This window comes from Solanum lycopersicum, chromosome 1 (assembly GCF_036512215.1).
Source record: "Solanum lycopersicum chromosome 1, SLM_r2.1".
Taxonomy (NCBI): domain Eukaryota; kingdom Viridiplantae; phylum Streptophyta; class Magnoliopsida; order Solanales; family Solanaceae; genus Solanum; species Solanum lycopersicum.
This window is the reverse complement of record NC_090800.1, coordinates 7489406-7514763: the sequence shown is the minus strand read 5'-3', so window position 1 is coordinate 7514763 and position 25358 is coordinate 7489406. Positions and strand designations below refer to the sequence as shown.

Sequence of the window (25358 nt, the reverse complement as noted above, 5' to 3'; positions counted from 1 at the left end):
GTCAAAATCAAGTGTAATTTGTTTCAGATACAATGTATACCATTGGAGTCAAATCGTCTCGCTCCATATGTAGATACACTGACTTTCTTGCTCGTCGCCCTCCTATCTTGCGCGTCTCTCCCCCTAAGTATTTGCATTTAAGAGTTTATTTGACAATAAAAATACATGTATATAAGCGTATTTGATCTAAAATCTCGTATAAAAATCATTAATTAATGAGATAATATATAATTATTTCAAACTATAAGAAGAACTAGTAAATATGATAAAAATGTCTATGCAGTGAAGCATTTTTTTTCCAAAAATAAATTAGAGTTGCGAACTAGTGCAATATTCAATTTGCTTCATATTATATGATCTATATTGATTTAATTAAGATTTAACTAAAAATATATTTTACTTAATAAATCTCACTAATAATATTTTAAAATTCTAAATTTGAGCACCACTACTATTACTTTGTATAATTATTTAATATTAAAAAAATAGAGAGAAAATATACTCCATCTATTTCAATTTATATGATACTTTTCATTTTTTTAAAAGTTAAGTAATTTATGTTTAATTGAAAATTTACAAATGAAATTTTCTTTTTTTAAAATAAAATTTATATATTTGTAAACTACGTAAAAACACTATAAATTACAATAGTTAACAATTCAAAATAATTAAAAAATATATGAAAAATTTACATTTATATTCAATGTGTAAGAAGTAGTAATTTTTCATAATTACGTAAAATGAACAAGTAAATTAAAATAACTATTTTAATATAAAGGCTAGAAAATATTAAACACCATATATGAGAAACTTTCTTACAAAAATGTCACGTAAATTAATACGAAAGAAGTGAATTACAAAAAGATTTGACAGTTTTAATCCAACGGTGGAGAAGAAATCATTCAATCTATCCAAAAAAAAAATAATCAAAACCCTAAAAATCTACCCAATCCCATTAGGTTTTTCTCCCACCATATAAATAGTCCCTCACGTGCTCTTCGCCTCCCTCGCCACCCATTCTACTTCCTGAATTTTTCTCCTTCTCCTTCTCCGTTCAATCGAATTTTTCAGCCATGTCTGACGAGGAGCATCAATTTGAGTCTAAGGCTGATGCCGGAGCATCAAAAACTTACCCTCAACAAGCTGGTACTATTCGTAAGAACGGTTATATCGTCATCAAAGGCCGTCCATGCAAGGTTACTTTTTTACATATATTTAATTTATTTGGTTATAGCTGATGTATAGGGCTGTTCGTGTAGTTAATTAAGATGTGTGTGTTGGATTTGATTTAGATAAGGATTGATTTGCTAATTTTTTTTAAAAAATTTATTCATGTATGTGTGATTTATTTGGTAATATGATATCTATAGGGTTGATTGAGATGTGTTTGGATGAGATTTAGAGGATTACATGGTGTATTTGCTGTTGCGGTTGTAGATCTGATGCTCTGTGTTTTTTACTCTAAGTGTGTTTGATTAGGAAGTTGTTTTTTCGGTTGTGTAAGTAAGTTTGATAGTAGATGAAGCGATCACTGTAGCGAAGTAGTGTAATAGGCTGAAAGGACTGTATATAATCTGTCTATTTGCTTAATTTGATTCACTAGCATCTTACTAGCTAGTGAAAAAAGGAACCTTGTTTTCTTACTATGGGATATGCAGTGGTTTTTTTTTTGTACTTTTTTTGGGATCGTGGACCTGGTGACTGGTTTATAGACTTGTGTAGTTCTATTTCTGGTTTTGATTGCATATATTCTTTGGTTTGTTTGTTAGAAGAAAGGAATATGGGTTGCTTGTATATTTTGTGCAATTATGGTAGAGTTATTTTTTATAGTAGATTTTGTCTTACTAAGAAATAGAGTAGCGTTATGTTAAACAACCTAAACATGTAACTATAAGATTTAGGGTTAGAGGGTTACCACCAAGGTATCAAGGGTGGGAAAGGGTCACTTTTGGTTTGGATGGTTATCATCTATTGTATTGTATTGTTTTGTTAGTTTAATTACAGTTTTATGATATTGTATTGTCAAATCTATCTTGTTGGTAATGACAATAAGTTCCATCATGTGTAACAAACTAACAATTATATCTGTTTATTCTTTGAATGTTATCATGTGATATTATATAATAATGTAAAGCCATACAATTTATGTAAATGTTGTATTCATTAAAATAATATAGTACAGTACAATACAACACAACTCAATAACTTATGTAATTAACATTCATTAAAATAATATAGTACAATACAATACAACTCAATAACTTATGTAATTAACATCCAAATAGAGTAATTTTTTAGTGGTCTTACCAAAGAGAAGTGAAACACAAATAGATTTGATACCTCACCAGAGGTCCTTAGCTTCTAAAAACTCTTAGTTTATTTTTCTGCTGTTTGGTATGAACATTTCTAATGTTGAATATATTTATCCATAGATCTAGATGTGGATTATATGTTGCTTTAGTTTGAATTATGTAACTGTTTAAATGGTCCTTGTGGATGTATCATAGTTATGGATGTATATGTGGATAATGTGCAGCAAGTAACTTGATGATTCTGCTTCAGGAAATTGCATAGATGTATCTCCTTTTATTATGGTTCAAGTCATTATTACATTTATCTAGTATAAGCACTAGCTCTAAAGCTGATACTTCTCATTACAGGTTGTGGAAGTCTCTACATCCAAAACTGGCAAGCACGGTCACGCCAAATGTCATTTCGTTGCTATTGACATCTTCACTGGGAAGAAGCTTGAGGATATTGTCCCCTCTTCACACAATTGTGATGTGTGTGCTCTCTGTTTCTTGTTTATGATCTTTGCCCCTTTTCCCCTATATTCCTTTTATCTTTATATTTGTGCTGATATTTGACAATTACGTGTTCAAATTGCAGGTGCCCCATGTTAATCGTACAGATTATCAGCTTATTGACATCTCTGAAGATGGATTTGTATGTGCCTTTATTCCCTTATCCGGTTCCTTTTTATATTTTTGATTGATGTGGTCTAATATTGCCGCACAACGTTACAGGTGAGTCTGCTTACTGACAATGGTAACACCAAGGATGACCTCAGGCTTCCTACTGATGAAAATCTGCTTTCACTGGTTAGTAATCTAATCTGAAGTTGTGTTTTCGGTGGCCCTGAAGGACCGGAAATTACAGTCACTTCCTCTTGTCGTATTTTGTTTCCCCCAGCCTTTTATTTTCTCAGTAAATCTTCTTCTAGCACAAGCTTATTGCCTTTGCCATGTTAAAAAATGAATTTGTTTGGAGTCGTGGTTGTGTAAGAAACACAACCTGTGTACAATTAAGCCGATGCTCCGGACATTTAAAAATGAAGGCAGCATGGTTATGTGCACAGAGATTGAATTAGCAGAGTCGACATGTCTGCTCCCTCTGATACCCCTTTGAAGGGTTAATGATTTGGGGGCCTGGTTTTAGACTCACATTTTCTTTATCTACGAAAGTTGTTTTGGGTCAAAGTATATGCGGTCTTCTCAGTTGTATGTAGCCTTCAATTCTTTCTCAAGCTTCTCGAATCCTTATGGTAGAAGTTAGCATGTACAACCATGGTTGTAAGTAAAAAAAGCTCATTGATAGTGAAACATAATTTTTTCAGAACTTTGTTGGTTATTTTTCTTTTGAAAACTTCAGCGTACTTTGATGCAGCTACTGATTATTTTTTAACTTTCCGAATTCAGATCAAGGACGGGTTTGCCGAGGGTAAGGACCTCGTTGTGTCTGTTATGTCAGCTATGGGTGAGGAACAGATTAATGCTTTGAAGGATATTGGCCCCAAGTGATCTCTTGATTGGATGGATTGCTTGACGCGATGGTTCTTTACGACCTTGAGTGAGATAGATATTTATAGTCATGGAAAAAAATTGTGATCTTATGGAATATTCGTATCATGATTTATGGACCATTGTGAGTTAGATTTTTATTTATGTTGTTTTAAATTGTGGTATTCATCTGGAATTTTGTCCTACTAAAGTTTTTTTTATTTGGTGTGGGGGAGATCTTTAACCTGCAGTTATATACCATCTTCTTCACCTATTTTGCTGCTTCATTACTTCAAATTACAGGAATTATTCTATAGTTTCTCCTGCATATATTGGAGTAATAGTATACACATTTTGAACTATCACGTTATTTCGATGTCAGATTCATCGATATGACTGAAGTAGTGGTTGGATTTTGAGTAGAAATGTACGCATCAGAAAATAAGATAAAAAAACTTGAGAATAATTATTGGCAAATATAAAAAAACTTGAGAATAATTATTGACAAATAGGAATTGTGTAACTCAAAACTTTACCTTTATATTACACGCTTGATATAATTGATTCACGTACAAGAAGTAAGTACTCAAAGAACATATGCACTTTATAATAATTGTATTCGTTGAGAATGACACATTCTTTAACTTTCTTTTTTCTTTGTTTAGTTAGTTTTTAAATAATGATATATTTTTATTTTGAGTAACAATTTTACTTCATATTACACATACATACAAATTTTTATCATTTATTGTAGACTTAAAATTTTAAAAGTCTTTCTATCTTAAACTTCATTCAAATCAAATTAACTCACACAAAATGAAAATGAAATAGTGGAAGTAACCTTTTTTTGGGCAAAAAATGGTAACATACACACACAAGGCAAAAAAAGATTATAATGAAATGCAACATTGATACAATTGTATTCATTGATACAAATTAAGAAATTAAAGAATTAATTTGTTGGGAGCCTGATTATGTTTTTAGAGTTGGTTGTTTTCAAAATTCATCATTTAAACCAAAATGTCTTTTCTAAATTTCTTTAATTTTGTGTCAAGTCAAATGTCAAAAACGTAAAATGGAACATGACAACATCACAAGCTCCTGAAAGGGGGTGCAAGTTTATAGGTTCCACACTCTCTAGACTTTGCAATTTTCCTCTATTTGGTTAAAATATTATGAAAAACATATTATTTCAAGAAAAACAAGTTTCTTAAAAATCAAGACAACGATCTCTTGACCAGAGTAAGAAAAATAAATTCCAATAGTAGAATTACAAGCTCATGGTCTCCTCCATAACCCCACTCCTTGATCACCCTAAGCTCACCACTTGCTCAGCTTTTCTTCTTTGACATACTTCTTGATAAAGAAGGTTTAACATTTTATGATCAAGTGAGATTATAGCTTTTTCTGTTCTTCATATATCTGATGGAAGTAATAATACTTACTAGCAGTTTAGCAAGTATACTATAAAAGGAGTAATTTTACAAAAATGTGTGTTGTTATAAAGATGATTGTTGTAAAAGGAAAAAGAACGTTATACAGAGGTAAAATACAACATAAAAAACCAATTCCCTAGTAAACTGTTGTTATAAAGAAGTTTTGACTTCACTTACATTTCTGTCTCTTTAGAAAGAGCAGTGAGATGATCAGACCATACAGACGAATGTAGCTCGACCACCTTACCAAAATGACTCCAGGGCCAGCCAAGTTTCTACATCAGGTGGTGTTGCTTCTTCAGAGAGCAGTTTAGACTCTCCTGATATTTACCCATTCCAGATGTCATCATCAGGAGCTGACGAAGTTAGGTACTTCGCGGGACAATCAACATCTAGCATGATTCTTCAGTAAGTTCTGCACTAGCGACGGAGATGAGGCATCTGGCAAGGAAGATAATGTTCAGACACCTACAAGGATAGTGCAAATAGCTTTTTTGGTACTGATCATGATGAGACTCAGTAGACTAATGATACCATCTTCAACCTGGCCTATTCCATTGGATATAGGGAAAGAGGGACCCTAGAAATATATCAACTTCTGATAATGCAGTGTATCATCTTTGTTTAGCTCCCTCATTCGAGTTTCTCCATAAATTGATCCAGAAAAACATAGATAAACAAATATGCTAAGTTGATTCTGTTCCACACTGGATTGAGTAGTGCATAAATATCACATGCAATAGCGATATGCAAAGGAATCATCATAACTATCATATGCAGTTGGAATACTGCAAATGAATCCAGCTATGACTTTCACACTAGCAAATAAAAGTAACCCCAGAGTACAGCATTTGACTGAATGATGCAATATATTCCATAAAAATTCTTGAGATGGCTTAAAGTTAATGCAAATACAGCTCAAATATGTACTGCATTTACGTTAAACTAAACGTTTGGGACTATGGCACTGTTATCTAGATTGAACACTTCATAATAGACAATTCATCTGCTTTGCACCAAATTAATACAAATAAAACCACTATAGATGCAGATCCTAAAGGCAATAACACTTATGTGATACAGGAACAGTTCATTTGCACCCAAAACACCTACAATTGTATATACACCATCCTTCACAAAGTGTGCCCTTCTTTAACAATCCAAATCCCCAAAAGACCATGGTAAATAAGTTCTCCACTTGGAGAAGCCCTCCAGACTACAACAGCAATAACAACAAACCCAATAAAATCCCATAAAGTGGGTCTGGGGAGGGTAGAGTATACACATGCCTTACCACTATCTCTCAGAGATAGAGAGTATGCCTCTGAAAGATCCTCGGCTCGAGTAAATCAAAACAGTCTGATATGATTGTATACTTATCTCCAGACTCCAAGTATAAAAAAGGGATTGTATGATAGCAGTCTGGTGAAAGGTGATTCACAGCTTTATAAAGAAAGGAATTACAATTGATGTCTGATGTGAACCTGGAAAATAAGCATTATATCACCTACATGATTGTAAAAGATATCAGCACTCAAATCTACCAAGAAATAATGATTTATTAAAAAGCTTTTATTTTAGCTAGGGATTTCAGCTTCTGAATGAGAGATTTCAATGGGAAAGTTGATATGATAAATGAAGAGCATTAGCAAATGAAGATGAACAAGCTATCAGAAAACTGAATCTATAAGCATATAAAGCGCGAAAACAAAAATTCCGGATGTCATCATCAGGAGCTGAAGAGCTAGGTACTTCGCAGTACAATCAACATCTAGCATGACTCTTCAGAAGGAAACCCCATTGTCAAGGTATGCACAAGTCAGGACATGACGCATCTGGTAAGATAATGATCAGACACCTAAAAGGATCGTGCAAAGGTCAATTAAGTGGAGAAGCCATTTTGGTGATGACCATGATGAATGATGATATCACTAGACTAGGGCTTAAGTCATCTGCGATCCCTTAAAGTTGTCTGCATAATTCATTTAGACACTTCAACTAGGACTGATACCTATTGAACACTTCTATTGTTCAGAACAAGTACCTATTTGACACTTTTCGCTGACATGGCAAGGAAGGTGTAATACACATCCATTCAGCGCGTCAGAACGTATTTTAGTTTTTTTTTTTTTTTAAATCTCTCTCTTCTTCCTTCTTCCTTCTTCCTTGGCCATAACTTCTTCCAAAACCAATACCATCTTCGCTGATGATGTTGCCACCAACACCTTCCACCCTTTTCTTTTCTCCTGCCTCCTCTTCCTCTCCCTCCCCCTCACCTCTATCATATTCAACTATAGAAACACCATTACGATTTCCTTTTCCATTTTCTTTAAATTTGTTAAATATTGTGATCTTATTTACGGGAAAAAATAGACCCATACAATGACTACTCTGTTTCTTCTTCCATTTTTTTAATTGAAAATATATCTAACAAATCAGATTTAAAATAAAAAAAAAAAACGAATATGCTTAGATGATTATGTAGTCAATGATTTAATTGATATCGAAAATTATAAGTGGTTCATATTTTGTAGGTTCATGTATTGATTAATTTTTAGGCATATGCAATTTGCTATTTTCAACTTAAAAAAAAAATAGATCTGAAAAAAGAATAGTGGGTTAAGAGGATTTGAAGGTGATGAAAACTATGGTCGAGGAGGGAGCTATGGTGACGAATAGGATTTCAAAGTGATGACAACACTTAAATTTTTTCTTTTTTCTTTTTTTTTTCCGTCAAAATGCCACATGTACGTAATTGATTTGTCAATTTTCCACGTCATCGCGAGTGTATTATACACATTTCATACTTTTAGGTGATTGTCAAAAAAGTGTTCAAAAGGTTCAAATCCGAATTAGTAGAGGTGTCCAATAAGTACAAGTCTTAGTTGAGGTGTCTAAGTGAATTATGCGGACAACTTAAAGGAGCCGTTCATGACTTAAGCCGTAGACTGGTGATACCATCTTCAACCTGGCCTATTACATTGGACATTGGTAGAGAGGAGGCTGTAAATATTCACTTGGAAAAAGAACATACCATTCTCTCCACTTAATGCAGCATCTGATGGTCATTTAGTCATTTCTGCTTACCAAGTGTTTGTGTCAACTGTCCCAGAATAGTCTTGTGATGTCTTCCCTTCATGAACAAAACCATTGCAAAACTTACCAAATGACACAAGTAGAGGGACCCCAGAGATATCTCAACTTCTGATAATGCAGTATATCTTTTTTTAGCTCCCTCATTCGGGTTCCTCAATAAACTGATCCAGAACACAGAAAAAACAAATATGTTAAGTGGATTCTGTTCCACACTGAATTAAGTAGTGCATAAACTATCACATGCAATAGGCATATGCAAAGGAATCATCAAAACTATCATAAATGATTGGATACAGCAAATTAATCTATTTATGGCTCTAGTAAAGGAAAGTAACCCCAGAACACAGCACTTGACTGAATGAAGCAATATATTCAATAAAAGTTCTTGAGATGGCTCAAACTGTAACTTAAATACAACACAAATATGTACTGCATTTACATAAAACTAATTGTTTACGACTGAGGTGCTGTTATATAGATCGAACACTTCATAGTGAACAATCATCAGCTTTACACCAAATTAATTATTAATTATTAATTAAAAAAAACCCACTATATATGCAGATACTAAAGGCAGATAAAACTTTTGTGATACCGCAGCTGTTCATTTGCACCCAAGCACCAACAATCGTACACATCATCCTTCACAAAGTGTGTCCTTTACCACTCTAAACCCCCAAAAGACCATGGTAAATAAGTTTTCACTAGGAGAAGACTTGACTCTAGACTACAACAACAACAAATCCGATGAAACCCACAAAGTGGGGTCTGGGGAGGGTAGAGTGTAAGCACACCTTACCACTACCTCTCTGAAGTAGAGGGGTTGCTTCAAAAGTATACGATCTACATGATTGTAAAATATCATCAGTACTCACATCTACCCAGAAATAATGATTCATTAAAAAGCTTTTACTTTAGCTATGAACTTCAGCTTCCAAATGAGAGATGACAATGGGAAAGCCCTAATAATTTAAGCTGACATGATAAAATGAAGATTATTAGCAAATGAAGAAGACCAGGCTATCAGAACACTGAGTCTATACGCATACAAAGCAGGGAAACCAAACATTTTGAGGGTACCTTCAAATTCTATACGTTCCAAGCCAAGTGAAGTTTTTGTGATTGCATGGAACAGATTCCCCCACTTAATGAGAGTAAACCTTAATAGCTTCTGCACTTTACACTGCGCCACAAATTCAAACTACACTAAATGATAGTATTCAACTTCTCCGCCATACATTTGCAACTTCTGCCTGAAAGTAAGTGCCAACATCTTATATAATTTTCGCCTGACGGCCGTGACCTTAGCAGGTTTTACAAACCAAATGCAGAGACTATTGCATCACCTGTCAGAGAAATTATAAGGATCATGTTTAGAAGATTCTGAAAATTCATGTAGGTAGATTTGGATATAACCAGTTTGCTATCGATTGATAATGCAACATTTGTGCATCTTCGACACTGAAAATAGCTGACGCCTTATGGATCAGTTGGTAATACAGAGGAATGCTGGGCTCTTCTTTCACTCCCTGGCTAATTTGTCATTACTCAGATAACACCTTGTCAGTTCTCAAGTTATAAGACTTCCTCGTCTATCAGTACCAATTTTCCAATGATTTTCTAATGGCACACTCGCTCGCGTCTTAAGACAAAAGGTGATCATTTTTTTGCAAGTAAAACAAAAAGTAACGACACAGAGGAAGAGATACATGAAAACATTTTCACGAGATTGATACCTAGTATTATATCCTAGAATCTCCTTAGCCCAGTTATTAGTTTCCAAGAGAAGAGAGAATCTGTGAGTTCCTCTTTTTCCATCCCCAATGCATACTTCTCATAATTTAGTGAGAGAACCTGTTTATTATGGAAAACCACAACTGGAGTCCCCCACCCCCACTCACACACATAGACAGAGAGAGTATAATAAAGAAAAGAGAAGAAAGTGGCACTAGTTTTAAGAAAATAATTCTTAAGAGACATTTCCTAAACAAAGAAGAATATTTATGAAAGCTATTCCAAAATAAAAATCATCAATTATGGAGCTCTATGAAGGTCTCACGACATTCCTATTAGAAAGCCACACTCTATTTATTACAGTTGTTTTAAGCTCAATCACTAACTGCATAACATGCAAATGGAGACAGATAATTGACCATGAAAGAAAACTCAAAGATATCTTTATAAATTGTGAATGACAAAAAGTACATTGTTTAAAATTTTAAAATCTCAAGCTGAGGTTTTCAACAGCTTATTACTGTGCAAGAATCCTAAATTACCATCTTTCAAATGATTTTCTTTTGGTAATAAATATGATATATGTTGGCAGACAACAGATCTGCAAAGAAGCTATTTATGATGAAGTGGTCAACTAGGCTAAACCACATAACTTATCCGCCTTCAGCATCTGATAACTTTCTCAAGGATTCAACTCATTCTTTTTCTTCCCAAGAGACGCATAAATTGAATCCTTGTCAAAATAACTTCCACTAGCTTCAAGAGCCTTAAATTCGAATTTCAAACATGTGATTGGACTTCTGCTAATGCTGAAGAAATAGTCAAGGCTTCTAGCACAGGTTGAGTTTCTTCACTTGAGGTTTCCATTCTATACGATTTACAACTGAAGTAGAAAACAGTACTCATCATGGAGTCAATAAGTATCACAAATGAGTACAATATCACCAAAAGGGGCCCTTCCCATAATCTTGAAGATCCATCTCCATAGCTTATTGTCTTCACTCTATGCTCAAACAAACCCTGCACAATTGCCATCCCAATAGTTGATCCAAGAAATATGAGAAGTCCAACTTGTGTCTGCCCCTTGATGAGTGAACTGGACATAAGCAATGCTTGTGGTCCAGAGTCATCCTCTAAAACAGATATCACAATTGCAATGTTGCAAATAATAATAGCATTTGCTAAAATTATAGAGAAAATCATCCCTACTATCATTGCGGGATATAAAATCAAATCGGGAGGAAACCCCATGATCGAGAAAACACTGCTCACAGAAACAAGAAGTACAATAAACAATGTGAGGCATCCAGCAATCACCACACACACCCACAGGTAAGTCACAACAACCCGCTTCCAAATCTTGGTCATAATGACATAAAACTTTTGTGAATCAAACTTTTTCCTAGAGTAAGTGCAATCAACTGAATAAACTATAGCAGCTTTTGAAAACACCGATAACGTTACATACAGAGGGAAGCACATTACAGCTGAAATCACCACTTCAGAGAATTTATGACAGGACTGCTTGATAAATGGCTCAAGTGGAAGCCCACTTGTTTTGGCTACAAGCAATAACCTCATACTCAATCTCGTAACAAACGGCTGATAGACCAATACATTAGATAAAACAACGGCAGATACAGGGCAAATTAGCAATGCAGCAATTGTCATGAAACCTATTGAATTATACCGCAGAATTCTCACAGTTTCCCTCAAAATCTCTAGAGCACTCAAAGTAAGAAACTGGTGATCCGTATGTGAAACCAAATCAATAGATTCCAATTCAAATTTTTGATGATTTGGGTCATCTTTTTTACCTTCACCTGATGTAACTGAGTTCACTCTAGGACTCAGTCCACTGGAAATTTCCATCTTTAACCAAATTACAAACCACAATTTTTCTTTACAAAAACACAATTCTTGAGAACCAAAAGATACAAAAACACAAAATTACATGTCCCTTTAATCAACAGTATAATAAAAAGGAAGAAAAGATACTTATCACCAAAATCGGATCTACCCCTTTTGATCAGGTTTATTAAAATTCACTGTTTGTCAGCTCGAACCATGTATACACAATGTATAATAAATCGCACCCTCGGCCGGCTAACATTAAAATCTTGGATCTGTCTCTACGTATTAGCTCCAAAAAAATGGTACCCAGATCTGCAAGATTGAGTTGGGGAACTTTCACAGTGAAACTTGGATGACAGCTTTGTAAACCAAAAGGCTATATGCAAAACTCCAGACACAGAAAAAAAAATCGCTGAAACTGTATATAAGTGATCTGGATTAAAGAAATGAGCAGAAGAAGAGGGTCATGAAGTGCATATACGGTGCAGAAAAAGAGGAAAGAGTGAAATGGAAGAAGAACAAAGGAGGATGAAAGATCAGGTGATTTGGGGGATGAAGAAAGGTATCATAATGATGAGGGAGAAGAAGAAGGAAGAAGATTGGAAAGTGAGAGTGGAAGTGCCAAGATATAAAATATTTATCCCATCACTATTTATTTTTATCCCTCACACCAAACGATCCCTTATTGTCATTGATCGCCACTTTCACCATCATTGTCAGACATTATCATCGTTGCGGTTAGTCCTTGCTACCCATCATCTTTACCGTCACAACTTGCATCGCCACCGACAAATTGTCATCCAACATACATTCTTTAGTAACCACACTAAAACACAAATCACACTTATCATCACAACTGTCATCACTATCTTACTAGCGACTAACATCAGTTATTACCATCATTATTTGTCGCGATCCAAACTGCTGCGATTGACACTCATACTAAACCCTTATCGGCGAACTAAATCTTAACGTACAACACATATAATCATCTAAGCAAGTTATCGAATCATTAACAAAGTGATTAAAAATTTTCATAATGAAATTAATAAAAACAAATGGAAATTTAACTACTACATTCCCGAAATTCAAAACTCATCGTACTAAAACTCTAACACAAGTATATAGATAAATATGATATAAGTATGTACTGTTTCTAACATAATCCCTTTATCATCACTAGACCTTACCTAGTATGTCGATTCATTAACTACTAAGAAATGATCACCAATCAATATAATCCATAAACCCACTTCATAAACAAGTTACAAAATAATGAAAATCATATCCACACTGGCCTTGTAGTTGTTGATGTTGTCCAAGCTATACCCTTTTATGGGATTAAAATGGTTGATTGCAAATACAATAATCCAATTAGGTTGAGGTTGAATTCCATAGAGAGCGTACTAGAGTTTTTTTACCATTTGTATCGAAATTCAAATCAGTAACTACTGTTGGAAAATAGAAGGTATTGAAAATTACTAACTACTTTAACTAATTGGATTCTTATCAGTAATAAAGATAAACTAGGGTTACAAGACTTGGATATCAGAAGTCAAGCAAATACTTTATTATCAACTCATTCAAATATTTTCATTGTGCAAAACTAAAGAATACATAAGTTTTCTAATGTCTCTTGGCTCAATTCAGAGAATATCACCTAAGTCTTTACCGTCATTTAGGTGTTAAATTAATTTGTTCATTCATCAAAAGCCTCAAGTTAACTATCCTCTTTTGAGCTCAAACTATTGGACGGTGATTGGTAGCACCAAGTCCCTATCAATGATCACGTTTCCTAATATTACTTTTTTAGTCAAGCAAGAATACATACAAATTCTTAATGTTTGTAATCTTTTAAAAAAATCTTTACTAAAGAACCTTAATACACAATAATCACCCTTCATGATAAGATATTTGTTGTAAAGAATACATTATCGTCATCCCTACTCCAAGTTTCATAGCTCTAGTTATGAATTTAGCTACTTAAAACTAGTGGTAAACAATAATGAAAAAATTAAAACAACTAAAGAAAATTAATTGAGAAGAAAGCAATAACAACCTTTGATTTATACAACTCTTTCGAGGGAATCTCGTTTGTTCCACAATAAGCTACTAAAACTGCAAAGAAGACCCTAAAACTAAGAATAATGGATCTTCTGATCTGTATGAATAAGTCATAATCTTCTACTAATAATATGTAATTCTAAAAACTTCACCACAAAGACAAATATATAGTAGTAGGATTGATACCCTAATTCGATTGAACTCTATTAATGAGGTCAAATACAGTCTGATAGACATGGGTTGTGATGTGGGGCATATGGCGAGGGCAACTGTCTCGTGACATAGGGTCCATCTCAGATTATCATCCTTTGGTTGAGTGTCTAAAGTTTAGTTGTTGGATAATTGCACTACAACACCCATTTTAGGATCCTTCATACAATTATTTTTTCTTGGGAAAATACCCAAGTACCCCCTCAACCTATGCCCGAAATTCCAGAGACACACTTATACTATACTAAGGTCCTATTATCCTCCTAAACTTATTTTATATGTAATTTTCTACCCCTTTTTAGCCTACGTGGCACTAGTTCAAAAAAAAAAGTCAACCATCATTGAGCCCACAAGATAGTGCCACGTAAGCTAAAAAGGGGTAAAAAATTATTAATAAAATAAGTTCAGGGGAGTAATAGGACCTTAGTATAGTATAAGTGTGTCTCTGAGATTTCGGGCATAGGTTGAGGGGGTACTTGGGCATTATCCCTTTTTTCTTTGTCTTAGTCTGGATTGCTCAGTTTTGCGTTTCAATTCATCTCATAAGTCTTTTCTTGCTGCTTTTGGCCTAAAAAATTATCTCAATCATTTCTATTAGCTTATCATAACATGTAATCAATAAAAATATGAATATTTACAAGATTATACCTAGAACGTCACTAAAACATTGATAAAATATGGTGTTTAATTACATAATTACACTCTAGACATCCATGTAAATCCTACATCTTACCAGTCATCTTTAGCAATCACTCAATAAAGTAAAAAAATTGTCTCTTATATATATATACACACACACACACAAATACACACACGCACGCACGCACACACATTCTAAAGGGTCTTCATGTATTCTATCTAGTTATGAACTATATCATGTACCATACCAACAACACATCAGACTTGAGCTACTAATTACCAGAATAGTAAGTATATGTTACCTTGTGCACATATCTCAACATGTTAGCCTCTTCGATCATCTCTTAGGACAACACATTAGCTATAAAATAATTAAAAGTTCACAATTCATAATATTAGTCAAATAGATAGTTCACATGCTTAGCCACACATGCAATCATCAATTCAACCATTAACAAAACACAACTAGGTCCGAAGACTAGTTAATATGCTATACAACTCATACCTCATACAAAACTAAGCAAAGTATAACTTTAAATAAATAACCTACCTCAACCAAAGATCTGAGAACGAACAAGCTAAATAACTAGAGACTTTTCTTTTCTCACAACCACAAAATTCTTAAAGTATAATAAAAACAAAATATGATAGTACTTTAATAATATATTCCATCAAGCAAAGTTTTTTTTTTATACAAATTCACCTAATTCTACTTTTTATATGATTTAACTATTTATCTAGAAGTTATATCATCATACATGAGGTTTCCATGATCACATCCGTCTCAGTTATGGAGTTTCATCCCCGTGAACCCCTTTAGAGCAATTCATATGCTTGAACAATCCATTTTATAGAGTTTCTAGTTTCCTCAAAGCCATAGTTAATGAATAATTCATAATTCTATAAGAAAATAAGAACAATTTTTTTTAGAACAACATAAACATACTCCCAATATGCTGTCCCACCAAGTTAAATAATTTTCAAACCCACAAATTTCTATAAGGATCATGCCTTTAAATTTTAACTGGAAATCAAATTAAGATTGAAAATATAGATAAATAACACTTAATTTTTGAGAGGAAAAGTCCTAGTCCTTGGAAAAATCATCATTGGGATTCTCTAGTCAAATATTTTTAGTTCTGACTTAAATTGAGTAAAAGATGACATAAAATACGATATTCTTTTTCAGGACTTATGCTATGGAAAAGAAATGCTTTGCTATGGTGAACCTCTGCAAGATGTAAATCTTCGTCATGGCTAAATATTATTTTCTATAGAGATGTCTCTATGGTGAAACCCTACTTTGCCATGGCGAAGCCCTAGCAGTGAGCTAACCCATCTTTTAATTCTAATTTTTTTCAACTCTTAACCTATAGAAACCTATACGAGGTATTATGATCCCTAACCAATCATAGTTACGAAAAAATCATTGTATCAAATATCAAGTAAACACATGTTCATTCCCGAACATACAAAATTGGAAGAATAAAATGAAAGAAAAGGATACCTAAATTCACGAAAAGTTGAGGAGATCTGCTATGCATATCGAATTTGGTCTCCCAACTGATCCTGTACAAGGAAGTTCTTCCATTAGACCTTAATAGATAAAATCACTCTGAATTTCAACTTCTAGACCTCCATATCTTGAATAGTTACAAGCTCCTCCTTATAAGATAGACTCTTGTCAAACAACACAAGTTCTCATGAAATGATATAATTTCCATTGCAATAGAACTTATGCAGTATAGACACATGAAATACTAGATAAACACTAACAAACTTTGAGGCAAAGACAACTCATATCTTACATCTCCTACTCGCATAAGATCTCAAAAGAACAGATGAATTGTATGCTCAACTTACCTTGATTCTCAAACATCATCCCACCTTTTATAGTCTAAGTCTTGAGAAAGACTCTCTCTCCCACCATGAATTTCATATCTTTAACCTTTTGATCTGCTTATTCTTTTTGTCTATTTTGAGTTGTCAAAAACTTCTTCTGGATTCACTTGACCTTCTCCAAGGATCTTCTTAGAAGATCATTACCCACAGTCTCATCTTAAGAACATCAAATCCAAGAATAGAAGATCTATATCTCCTCTCATATAAAACCTCAAATAGAGTCATTTCAATGTTTGAGTGGTAACTATTATTATAAGCGAGCTCAGCCAATGATAATAATTAGTCCTAATGACCACCAAAGTCTATTATACACATGAAAAATATGTCCTCCAAAAATGAATAGTCTTCTTATACATCCTATCAATCTTATAGTGAAAAGTTTTACTAATATCAAGCCTCGTATCCTACTGATCAACCTGCAAGGTTCTTTAAAAATTATAAGTAATTTCTGTACCTCTATATGAAATTATGGATATTAGGACCCATAAAACTGAACAATCTCTCAATGATAGATCTTTTGATAATTATTCAACATTATTTTATGTTTAGGTAATTTCTTTTACTTTATGTTCAGGGACTAGAATCATTTTTAGTGATGAATAATGTAACTACCCGAAAGGTCATTTTTGAATTTTTAAAAATAAAATTACCATTTACCCTTTCTAATAGTTGCCCTAAATCATTTAAAATCAGTTTGTGAGGGTTGATTTCAAAATTTGAAGAAAATGTTGTAATTTTGAAGTTTTAAGTTTTGAAAGATTAGGTTGTTCAAAAGTGGTTTTCAGTGTCAAATTAGCATATCGAGTCTTAGAATGAGATTTTGTCAACTCCATCAATTCGGTAGATGTTTCGAGGATTTAAGGTCTTGAGTTAAAAATTTTTGGAATTTTTGTCTCTAATTTATATTTTTTCAACATTTGAATTTTTGATACTCGGATAAGGTTTTTGATAGATTCATTAGAAATGGAGGATGAATTCATGTATAGAAGAGATCTGGTTGAAATTTCAGAGGTTTAAAGCTCAGTTTCATCTTTTTGCGCCTTAAGTTAGCTTATTTTGACTTTCACAAATTTGGAATCAAGTTTACCTCATATTCGTGTTACGAATGTTCCATTGAATCCATAATATCGAGTTTACTTGAGTAAAATATGATCTGTGTGCTCAAAGTTCTGAACAAATTCTGCGAGTACATTTGCCTTATGTGTTATTGTTGATTTACAAGTTTCTAGTGCAACATGAGTTGTTCTTTGCGATCACGTAAGGTTGATTGGTTTGTGCATCGTGAAGTTGGTCGTGATCGTGTAAATCTAGTTCTTGGTCATTGTGATTGTGTGTCTCCCTGTTGCGGCCACGAGGGTCAACTTAAGTGAATTAACCCAATTAGATAACCGTGATTGTGAGGCCGGGGGGTCGTGATCGCGAAGAGTGAATTTTGTTCAAACAATACGTTTTTTTTTTCAAAAGCTGGGGTTTCATCCCCCTTTGTCCATTTTCAAATTTGGGAGATTGAATAAGGTAATTTTAAAGAATATTTTGATATTCATCAATTTGGTAATGAGTTTCTACTCCCCATCTTTTTTATACGCTAATTATTACTTGATTTTGATGGTAAGTCCTTGCTTTTGTCGCAAACCTTGAAGGTTTTTGCAAGAACTTGTGCTTATAAAAAAAATGGTGGTTAAGAATAAATTCAACTCCTTTTTTGAAATGGGTTCCTTTATTGATTTTCAAATATGTTGGGTAACAAAATTTTATGTTAAATTCTAGATTTATCCCCTTATTTTTGAAATCGGATTTTTGTGTTATTTTGATCCCATTTTCCAATATATTGATATGGGTCTTGATAGTTCTAAATTATTTTTGTGAATTTGACTAGGTTGTGTTGATGTAAAGACCCAATCACTACTAAAAAAACTTCAAAAAATGACGATTGAAAGTGACACACTGCATCACTTTTTTAGTCTAAATCGACGGAAAAGCAATAGAATAATGTTTGTTGCTTTTTGGCACAATACATTTTTAAAAGCGACGAACTTTGTCGCTTTTTGATTATTTTTTTAGATTTTTTTTTTCAAAAGCGTCGGACTCCGTTGCTTTTTTGATATTTTCATTTATTTTTTATTTTCAAAATGCGACGCAGTTCTTCACTTTTTTGGAAAGTTATACTTTGAAAATCTCAGAAAAGCAATGGACTTAAATACACTATATGTCATTTTTCTGGAAATTAATTTTTTAAAATACTTAGAAAAGTGACGGACTAAAGGACTCTATTTGTCACTTTTCTAGATTTAGTTCAAAAATAATGCATAAAAGCGATGGACAAAACCACTCTGTGCGTCACTTTTTTCTGCAATTTTTTGACAATATAAACTAGTAGTTCTGATGCCCACATGCAAATATAAATCAATTTAATTCATATTCAACTATCCCAATTAAAATAATAGAATTTAAACATCACCACAACATATAAAACATCAAACTTAAATCAATCTTCAAAAATATCTAAATCACAGTATAAAAACATATAAAGCCATTGAAAATGCATTTCAAAAGTTCATAAAAGAGACCCAAACTAGGGAATGTGATCAACAAAATCCTCCTCCTCCTCCTCCTCCTCCTCACTGTCGTCGTCGGTGTCCTCGAGAGCCGAAGATGTAGTAGGTTGATGAGTGAGGTTTAATAATTGTTGTTTGATTTGCTGAACGGTCGCATTCATGCTTTTTTGTTCAGCTACTCTTCTTTGCTCCGACCCTGCTAGTGCCAATGTTAGCTATGTTATTTGAGCCGACATAGAAGCAATCTAAACACCGTCAAGTGCCTCGGCTTGACGTGAAGATTCAATACCTTGTAAACCTGACGGAAGTCGTCTTACATCGTTTCAAGAGTATAGACAATAGACTCTACCATTGTATGTCCCCCTTAACCACTTTTTTTTTCCAAATTTGGGTGGACAGTTTAGGTGTCATTAGGACCTAACTATCTAAATTCTTAGCAACGCAGTGATTAAACTCATTCTACATATTAAATATAAAAATTGACATCAAGATATATAAATGTCATAAATATATTCACTATTAATATATATCATTCATATTAAATAACTTCCAAAAGTTCATCCGGTCCTTTCCTCCACTCATAGATTCGGATCCGACTCATTTTCTTTCTTCTTCACACGAGTCTTCTTGAAAACCTCCGATCAAATGAGAGTGCACACCAATTATTTTTTCCTATAAATAAAAACTAAATTTTATAACAATACATATTACCAACTAATTGTTTATTTTAATGTTTGAATTAGAACTTACCATCTCTCTTGTAATTGTTCCAACGGTTTTTGCACCTCCGGTGTGCAACGAGCCACCCTTAAGACTATCTCTAGTCTTTTTGGCTTGTTTAGACATTGCCTTAAACTTATCAGTATTTCAATGCTGACGCAATTCATCACAAACATAAGGCAACCCGGACGTAGATTAATATCCCAAACTTTGTTTAGCCGGTTAGATAGTCTCGCGGATGCCCTCCTCTCAAATGTGATCGCAATAACCCAATTGTACCTCGACTCCCATAGTCTGAAAAAATTGAATAGCGTTAATTATTTGATAGTAAAAAAAAGTAAAGTATACTAAAATTATTAAATTTAACTAAAAAAGATATACCTTAAATTCATTAAACATCACTTGGCGTATATTGTTTGAAATCTCGCTCCAAAAGTGATAAGCCTGTGTAAAAAGTCTTCAAACACAATCTTTTAAAGTCCGAACAACATCTTTTGCAGGATTCCAACTGCAAAATATATATTTAAATATGTTGGTTCATAAATAATATGTTAAAACAAAAGGAATAAGTAAAATAAGTAACAAATGGATAATAAAAAAACTTGCGATGATCCATCTAGCTCAAACATGAGTCTACTAAGTTTATCCTTTTGGCTAGGAGCTAAAACATACATCTCATATCTGGTGCAACACTAGATGTAGCTCTAGATCAAGGTGATACACCAGGATGCACAAAATACCGAGTCCGGTCATAGCATGTGATTGTTCACTACTAGAATCTCCAATTCCATGACAGATAACTGAGGAGATGTAAATGTGGGAGAGGGAGTACCATCCGATATCCTGCGTGCCGACAAAGGTCGTGTTTAATGAATAGCCTCTAAAGTTAGGTCCTCATAGCGCCATGGAGGTAATGCCTATGAAGTAGAGGAATCATCGATTGGTCGACAATAATTAAGACAATATGTCCGAGGAACTGCCATACCAAATGGAACAAAAATAAATGAGTATCATGACTGATGCACTCTAGTGTAGAAGAAATAGATCCTGGATTATTTTAAGGATCTATGAGTTACCTAGACTTCTTTTTAGTCGTATTAGTTTCGCTAAATCCAAGATGCGATGTCTACCATCGTTTGATGACACATATATGCAAATTTACATTTAAAATATATAAAAATCACAAATTAAATAAAATTAGCAAAATAAATTAACTTACATATACTAGCTTTCATTCTACTACTATTCCTTCTCTCTTGTTTCAATTCCATCATTCTCCCATTCTTTCTCCCTAGTTGTTTCATTTTCATTATCATCACATTCTTCGTCATCGAATGATTCATTTTCGTCATTTTCAGATATTTCTAGCTCAACATTCTTTATGTCATCATAAAATACTTCTTCTAAGATGTGTTGAGGATGTTGTAGTGTGGTTCTCAATTCAACATCAACTTGTTGATGTACAATTGCAACATTATTTTGATACGCCACATCTAATAAGTTATTAATTTCAATTCTTTTCATAGACTTAGTTTTTATAATAACCCCCAATCAGCTTTGTCTCTACGCAATGAATGTGGAGATAATTACACCCATTTAACATTTTGTGCAATAATTGTCACACCCTGAGCTACCCCCGAGACGCGGACACGGAACCTAGGACCACAAGTGATCCCAAACAAACCCTGCTGGCATGATCATGAGCATACTAAAGATAATAAACTGTTGCGGAAACTAAATCATACTTAAAATGAAAAGATGGGGATTACCCATATTCTATAACTGAGATATTTGAAAACAATGAGTTTAATACAAAAGAAATATTAACTCAATACTAAGCTTAATCTAACTATGTCTTAAAATAGCCTCTAAACTAGTCTAGAAATACTGGGACAAGCCCCAGCTAAATCTAGCAAAAACTGAAACAAAATGACTAAAGACTGAAATGAAACTCATGACTGTTGTCCTCGGAGAATGAGGATCACCACTGAATCTGGTGAACTGGAGATCGGGAAATCTATCTATGCGTGATCTGGATGCTGAGAACCTGAACTTATATCACGAGAAGATGTAGCGCACATATGCGTCAGTACTTGAAAGGTACTGAGCATGTAGAATAGAGTACAACTAAAATAAAACATAACTGAACAAACACAAAAACAAGTATAATAATCTAAACATGATGTGGTAATTTCTGAGCTAACTGGATGCAATGACCAATTTATAACATGTCGAAACTGAATACTGAATATACTGATAAATGGTCAATGAAGAGAGTCTGACTAAACTGTGGGAGCTACTAATAACCGGTAATAAAACCACATGAGCTAAATGTGGAGTCCGATGTATACGCCCCATCGAGAGGACCCAATATACCCTGCCAAAGGTATAAAGGCATGCTGGCGTGATCACTAAACTGATTGCCCACAGAGGGGACTTACAACCTACTCGTCTAGTAGTTCTAAGACTATTGGGTACGCTAAACCCTAGTCCCACTCGGTATTATGCTACTCCCAATGAATTCTGTAAATTAACTGATTATATCTAAATTTCTGTAAATACTGGATAGCTCAAAAATGAACATGCAAACTGAGAAGGCAACAATTAATCTGGTAATTATGCATTTATAACTGAGGCATGTATATTAGAATTTTCTTAAACATATGATCTAGTATGTGTAATTCAAGAACTAAAGAAATACAAAGCTAGGGTTCTGAAATTCATGCGATAATCTGAGTAATAATATGATAATCTTATTTGGAACATATATTTAATAAATTCATGAAGTTATATCAAAGTTCTAGAAATCCTAGATTTAATCATGATAAGAAAATCAAGAATTGACTAAAACTAAGGACCCAATGGGTGAAAGGAACCCACTAGTAAAATCCCACATACCTGGTGATGAAATCCACGAAAAAATACTTAAGTTTTGGGGCTGGAACTGCTGGAGCTTGTGGCATTCCTAAACTAGGGTTCTTGAGTTTTTTTCTCCTCTCTTGCTTCTAATTTTCTAAGTTTTGATTTAATTATTTGACTTGGAGATGTTTTAATTATGTTTCTAGGCTTAAACTGACTAAAATCTGTTCGACAGGACTTTACTAAAATGGGCATAACCTTTTAGTCGGAGGTCTTATTTTAGAAAGGTCGATTTCTATAGAAAGATAATTCAATTATATATCTGTGGGTAGGTCATGGGAGACCTAATTCATTTTATGCTAATAGTTATGATCATTTTAAGTTGACCCAACTATATTTCCCCTTAACTGGCTGCAAATTTTCCACCTACGGACCGTAGGTCTACCTACAAACTATGCTGGTCATCCATAGATCTTTTCAGAGAGTGGTTGAAGGGAGTCTTGATCGGCGGTCACGGATTACGGACCGTCGTTTGAGCTACGGACCGTCGTTTGACCTACGGACCGTAAGTCCGTCCGCCGTCCAGGACTTAACATATTTTTCTAGGCTGAAATTTTTGGGAGTTTATGATCCCATCGACGGTTGTGCAGGACGGACCTTGGTTCAGGCTACGATTCATCAATGTCACCGTTGGTAGCACCTGCAGATTTTTCTGAAAAACTAATTTTTGGTCTGTTTTGGCTAAGGGGTGTTACATTATCTCCTCCTTGGGATCATTCATCCTCGAATGAAGTATAAACTAGCTTAAATAGAGGGAGAGAGATGCAAAACCCTTTACTAAACACTGAGAACTAAGTTCTGAGTACATGCAATTACACTAAAAATGAAAGTACAAACTGAGGGAACATGATTCTAAAACTGAATTTACGCATAAATGACTGTAAAACTAAAGAGGAACTATTACCTCAAGCTGGAGTGGAATCGAAAGGAAAAAGGTAAGGATACTTGGCTTTCATGGCTGCTTCTGCTTCCCAAGTAGCTCACTCTATGGACTGACTCCTCCACAAAACCTTGACTGAAGCGACTTCTTTGTTTCTCAACCTTTTAACCTGACGGTCAAGAATCTCAACTGGTACATCCTCATATGGTAGACTATCTTTCACCGCCACACTCTCTAATGACACTATAGAGGCTTGGTCACTCACACACTTCTTCAAGAGTGAGATGTGGTAGAATGCACTGCTGCTAATTTTGCTGGCAACTCTAACTCATATGTCACCTTGCCAATCCTCTTCAAGATCTTGTAAGGGCCTACATATCTAGGACTGTTCTCCCCTTTCTTTCCATATCTCATCACCCCTTTCATAGGTGAGACTTTCAAAAAAACCCAATCATCAACTTGGAACTCTAGTTCCCTTCTCCTTACATCTGCATAAGATTTCTAACGACTTTGGGTTGTCTTAAGTATATCTCTAATGAGTTGCACTTTCTCCATAGCATAAAGGACTGAATCTAGCCCTATCAAAGCTGCTTCACCTATTTCAAACCAACAACAAGGAGATCTACATCTACACCCATATAAAGCCTCATAAGGGGTTATCTGAATGCTGGAATGGTAGCTATTATTGTAGGCAAACTTAATAAGAGGAAGGTGATCATCCCAACAACCTTTGAAATCAATCACACAAGCTCTCAACATATCCTCTAAGGTCTGAATGATACGCTCTGCATGCCCATCCGTCTGTGGATGAAATGCTTTACTAAGGTTAACTCTAGAACCAAGACCTTTTTGAAATGCCTTCCAAAAATGAGAGGTAAACTGAGGACCTTTATCTGAGATGATAAAAAAAGGAATCCCATGCAACCTAACAATTTCAGTAAGGTAAAGCTTGGCATAGTACTCTACCGAATATGTAGTCTTGACCACCAAAAAGCGAGAAGACTTAGTCATCCTATCAACTATCACCCAAATTGAGTGATGCTTTCTGCTAGTACGAGGTAACCCTGTGATAAAATACATATTGATCACATCCCACTTCCAAGTAGGAATATCGATCTCTTGAGTCATACCTCCTGGTTTCTGATGTTCTACCTTGACTTGCTGGCAATTGGGGCACTTACTCACAAAGTCTGCTATATCCATCTTCATGCCATTCCACCAATAGACTTCCCGCAGATCGCGTTACATCTTAGTGGCACCTAGATGAATATAATACCTTGAGTTATGAGCTTCTGCAAGAATATATTGCCTCAACTCTACCACATCAGGAACACACAATCTACCTTGGTAGCGAAGTACACCATCTCCCCCTTGGGAGAAAACCTCCACTCTCTGATTGTTGACTGCACCCTTTAGTTCAAGCAAGATCGGATCACTCTCTTGCTTTTCCTTAACCTCCAACACCAAAGACGATTCTGCCCCATTCTGAACTGTCACACCACTGTCTGATATGCTCATAAAGTGAACTCCCTAGCGAGCAAGCTTGTGAACATCCTTCACTAGCTCCTTT

The 25358-nt window shown here is 34.3% G+C and overlaps 2 protein-coding genes, 1 non-coding gene and 1 pseudogene across 3 annotated transcripts; 2 read left to right on the top strand and 2 right to left on the bottom strand.

Annotated features, from left to right (window-relative positions):
* Positions 1-1022: 1022 nt before the first annotated feature.
* Positions 1023-3968, top strand: eIF-5A3 (eukaryotic translation initiation factor 5A-3). Its single transcript, NM_001247578.1, has 5 exons — positions 1023-1196; positions 2661-2783; positions 2890-2946; positions 3027-3101; positions 3699-3968. The coding sequence occupies exons 1-5, from the start codon at positions 1074-1076 to the stop codon at positions 3798-3800; spliced, it is 480 nt and encodes a 159-aa protein (NP_001234507.1). The 5' UTR covers positions 1023-1073; the 3' UTR covers positions 3801-3968.
* LOC112940804 (small nucleolar RNA snoR100) lies at positions 3330-3448 on the top strand. Its single transcript, XR_003245069.1, has one exon. It is a non-coding gene; the product is annotated as a small nucleolar RNA snoR100 (small nucleolar RNA).
* A 6491-nt stretch (positions 3969-10459) lies between the features above and the next one.
* Positions 10460-12521, bottom strand: LOC101245192 (uncharacterized). The gene has a single exon (XM_004228320.5). It carries the CDS (start codon positions 11915-11917, stop codon positions 10826-10828), a length of 1092 nt encoding a protein of 363 aa, XP_004228368.1. The 5' UTR covers positions 11918-12521; the 3' UTR covers positions 10460-10825.
* Positions 12522-19274: 6753 nt separating this feature from the next.
* On the bottom strand, positions 19275-24799 carry LOC138340892 (uncharacterized; annotated as a pseudogene).
* Positions 24800-25358: the final 559 nt, after the last annotated feature.

Excerpts from the sequence above, each read along its gene's own strand:
- eIF-5A3 (NM_001247578.1), top strand. The coding sequence starts at position 1,074 with ATGTCTGACGAGGAGCATCAATTTGAGTCTAAGGCTGATGCCGGAGCA. Across the intron at positions 2,784-2,889 it reads CCTCTTCACACAATTGTGAT|GTGCCCCATGTTAATCGTAC; the intron begins GTGTGTGCTCTC and ends TTCAAATTGCAG. Across the intron at positions 2,947-3,026 it reads ACATCTCTGAAGATGGATTT|GTGAGTCTGCTTACTGACAA; the intron begins GTATGTGCCTTT and ends ACAACGTTACAG.
- LOC101245192 (XM_004228320.5), bottom strand. The coding sequence starts at position 11,917 with ATGGAAATTTCCAGTGGACTGAGTCCTAGAGTGAACTCAGTTACATCA.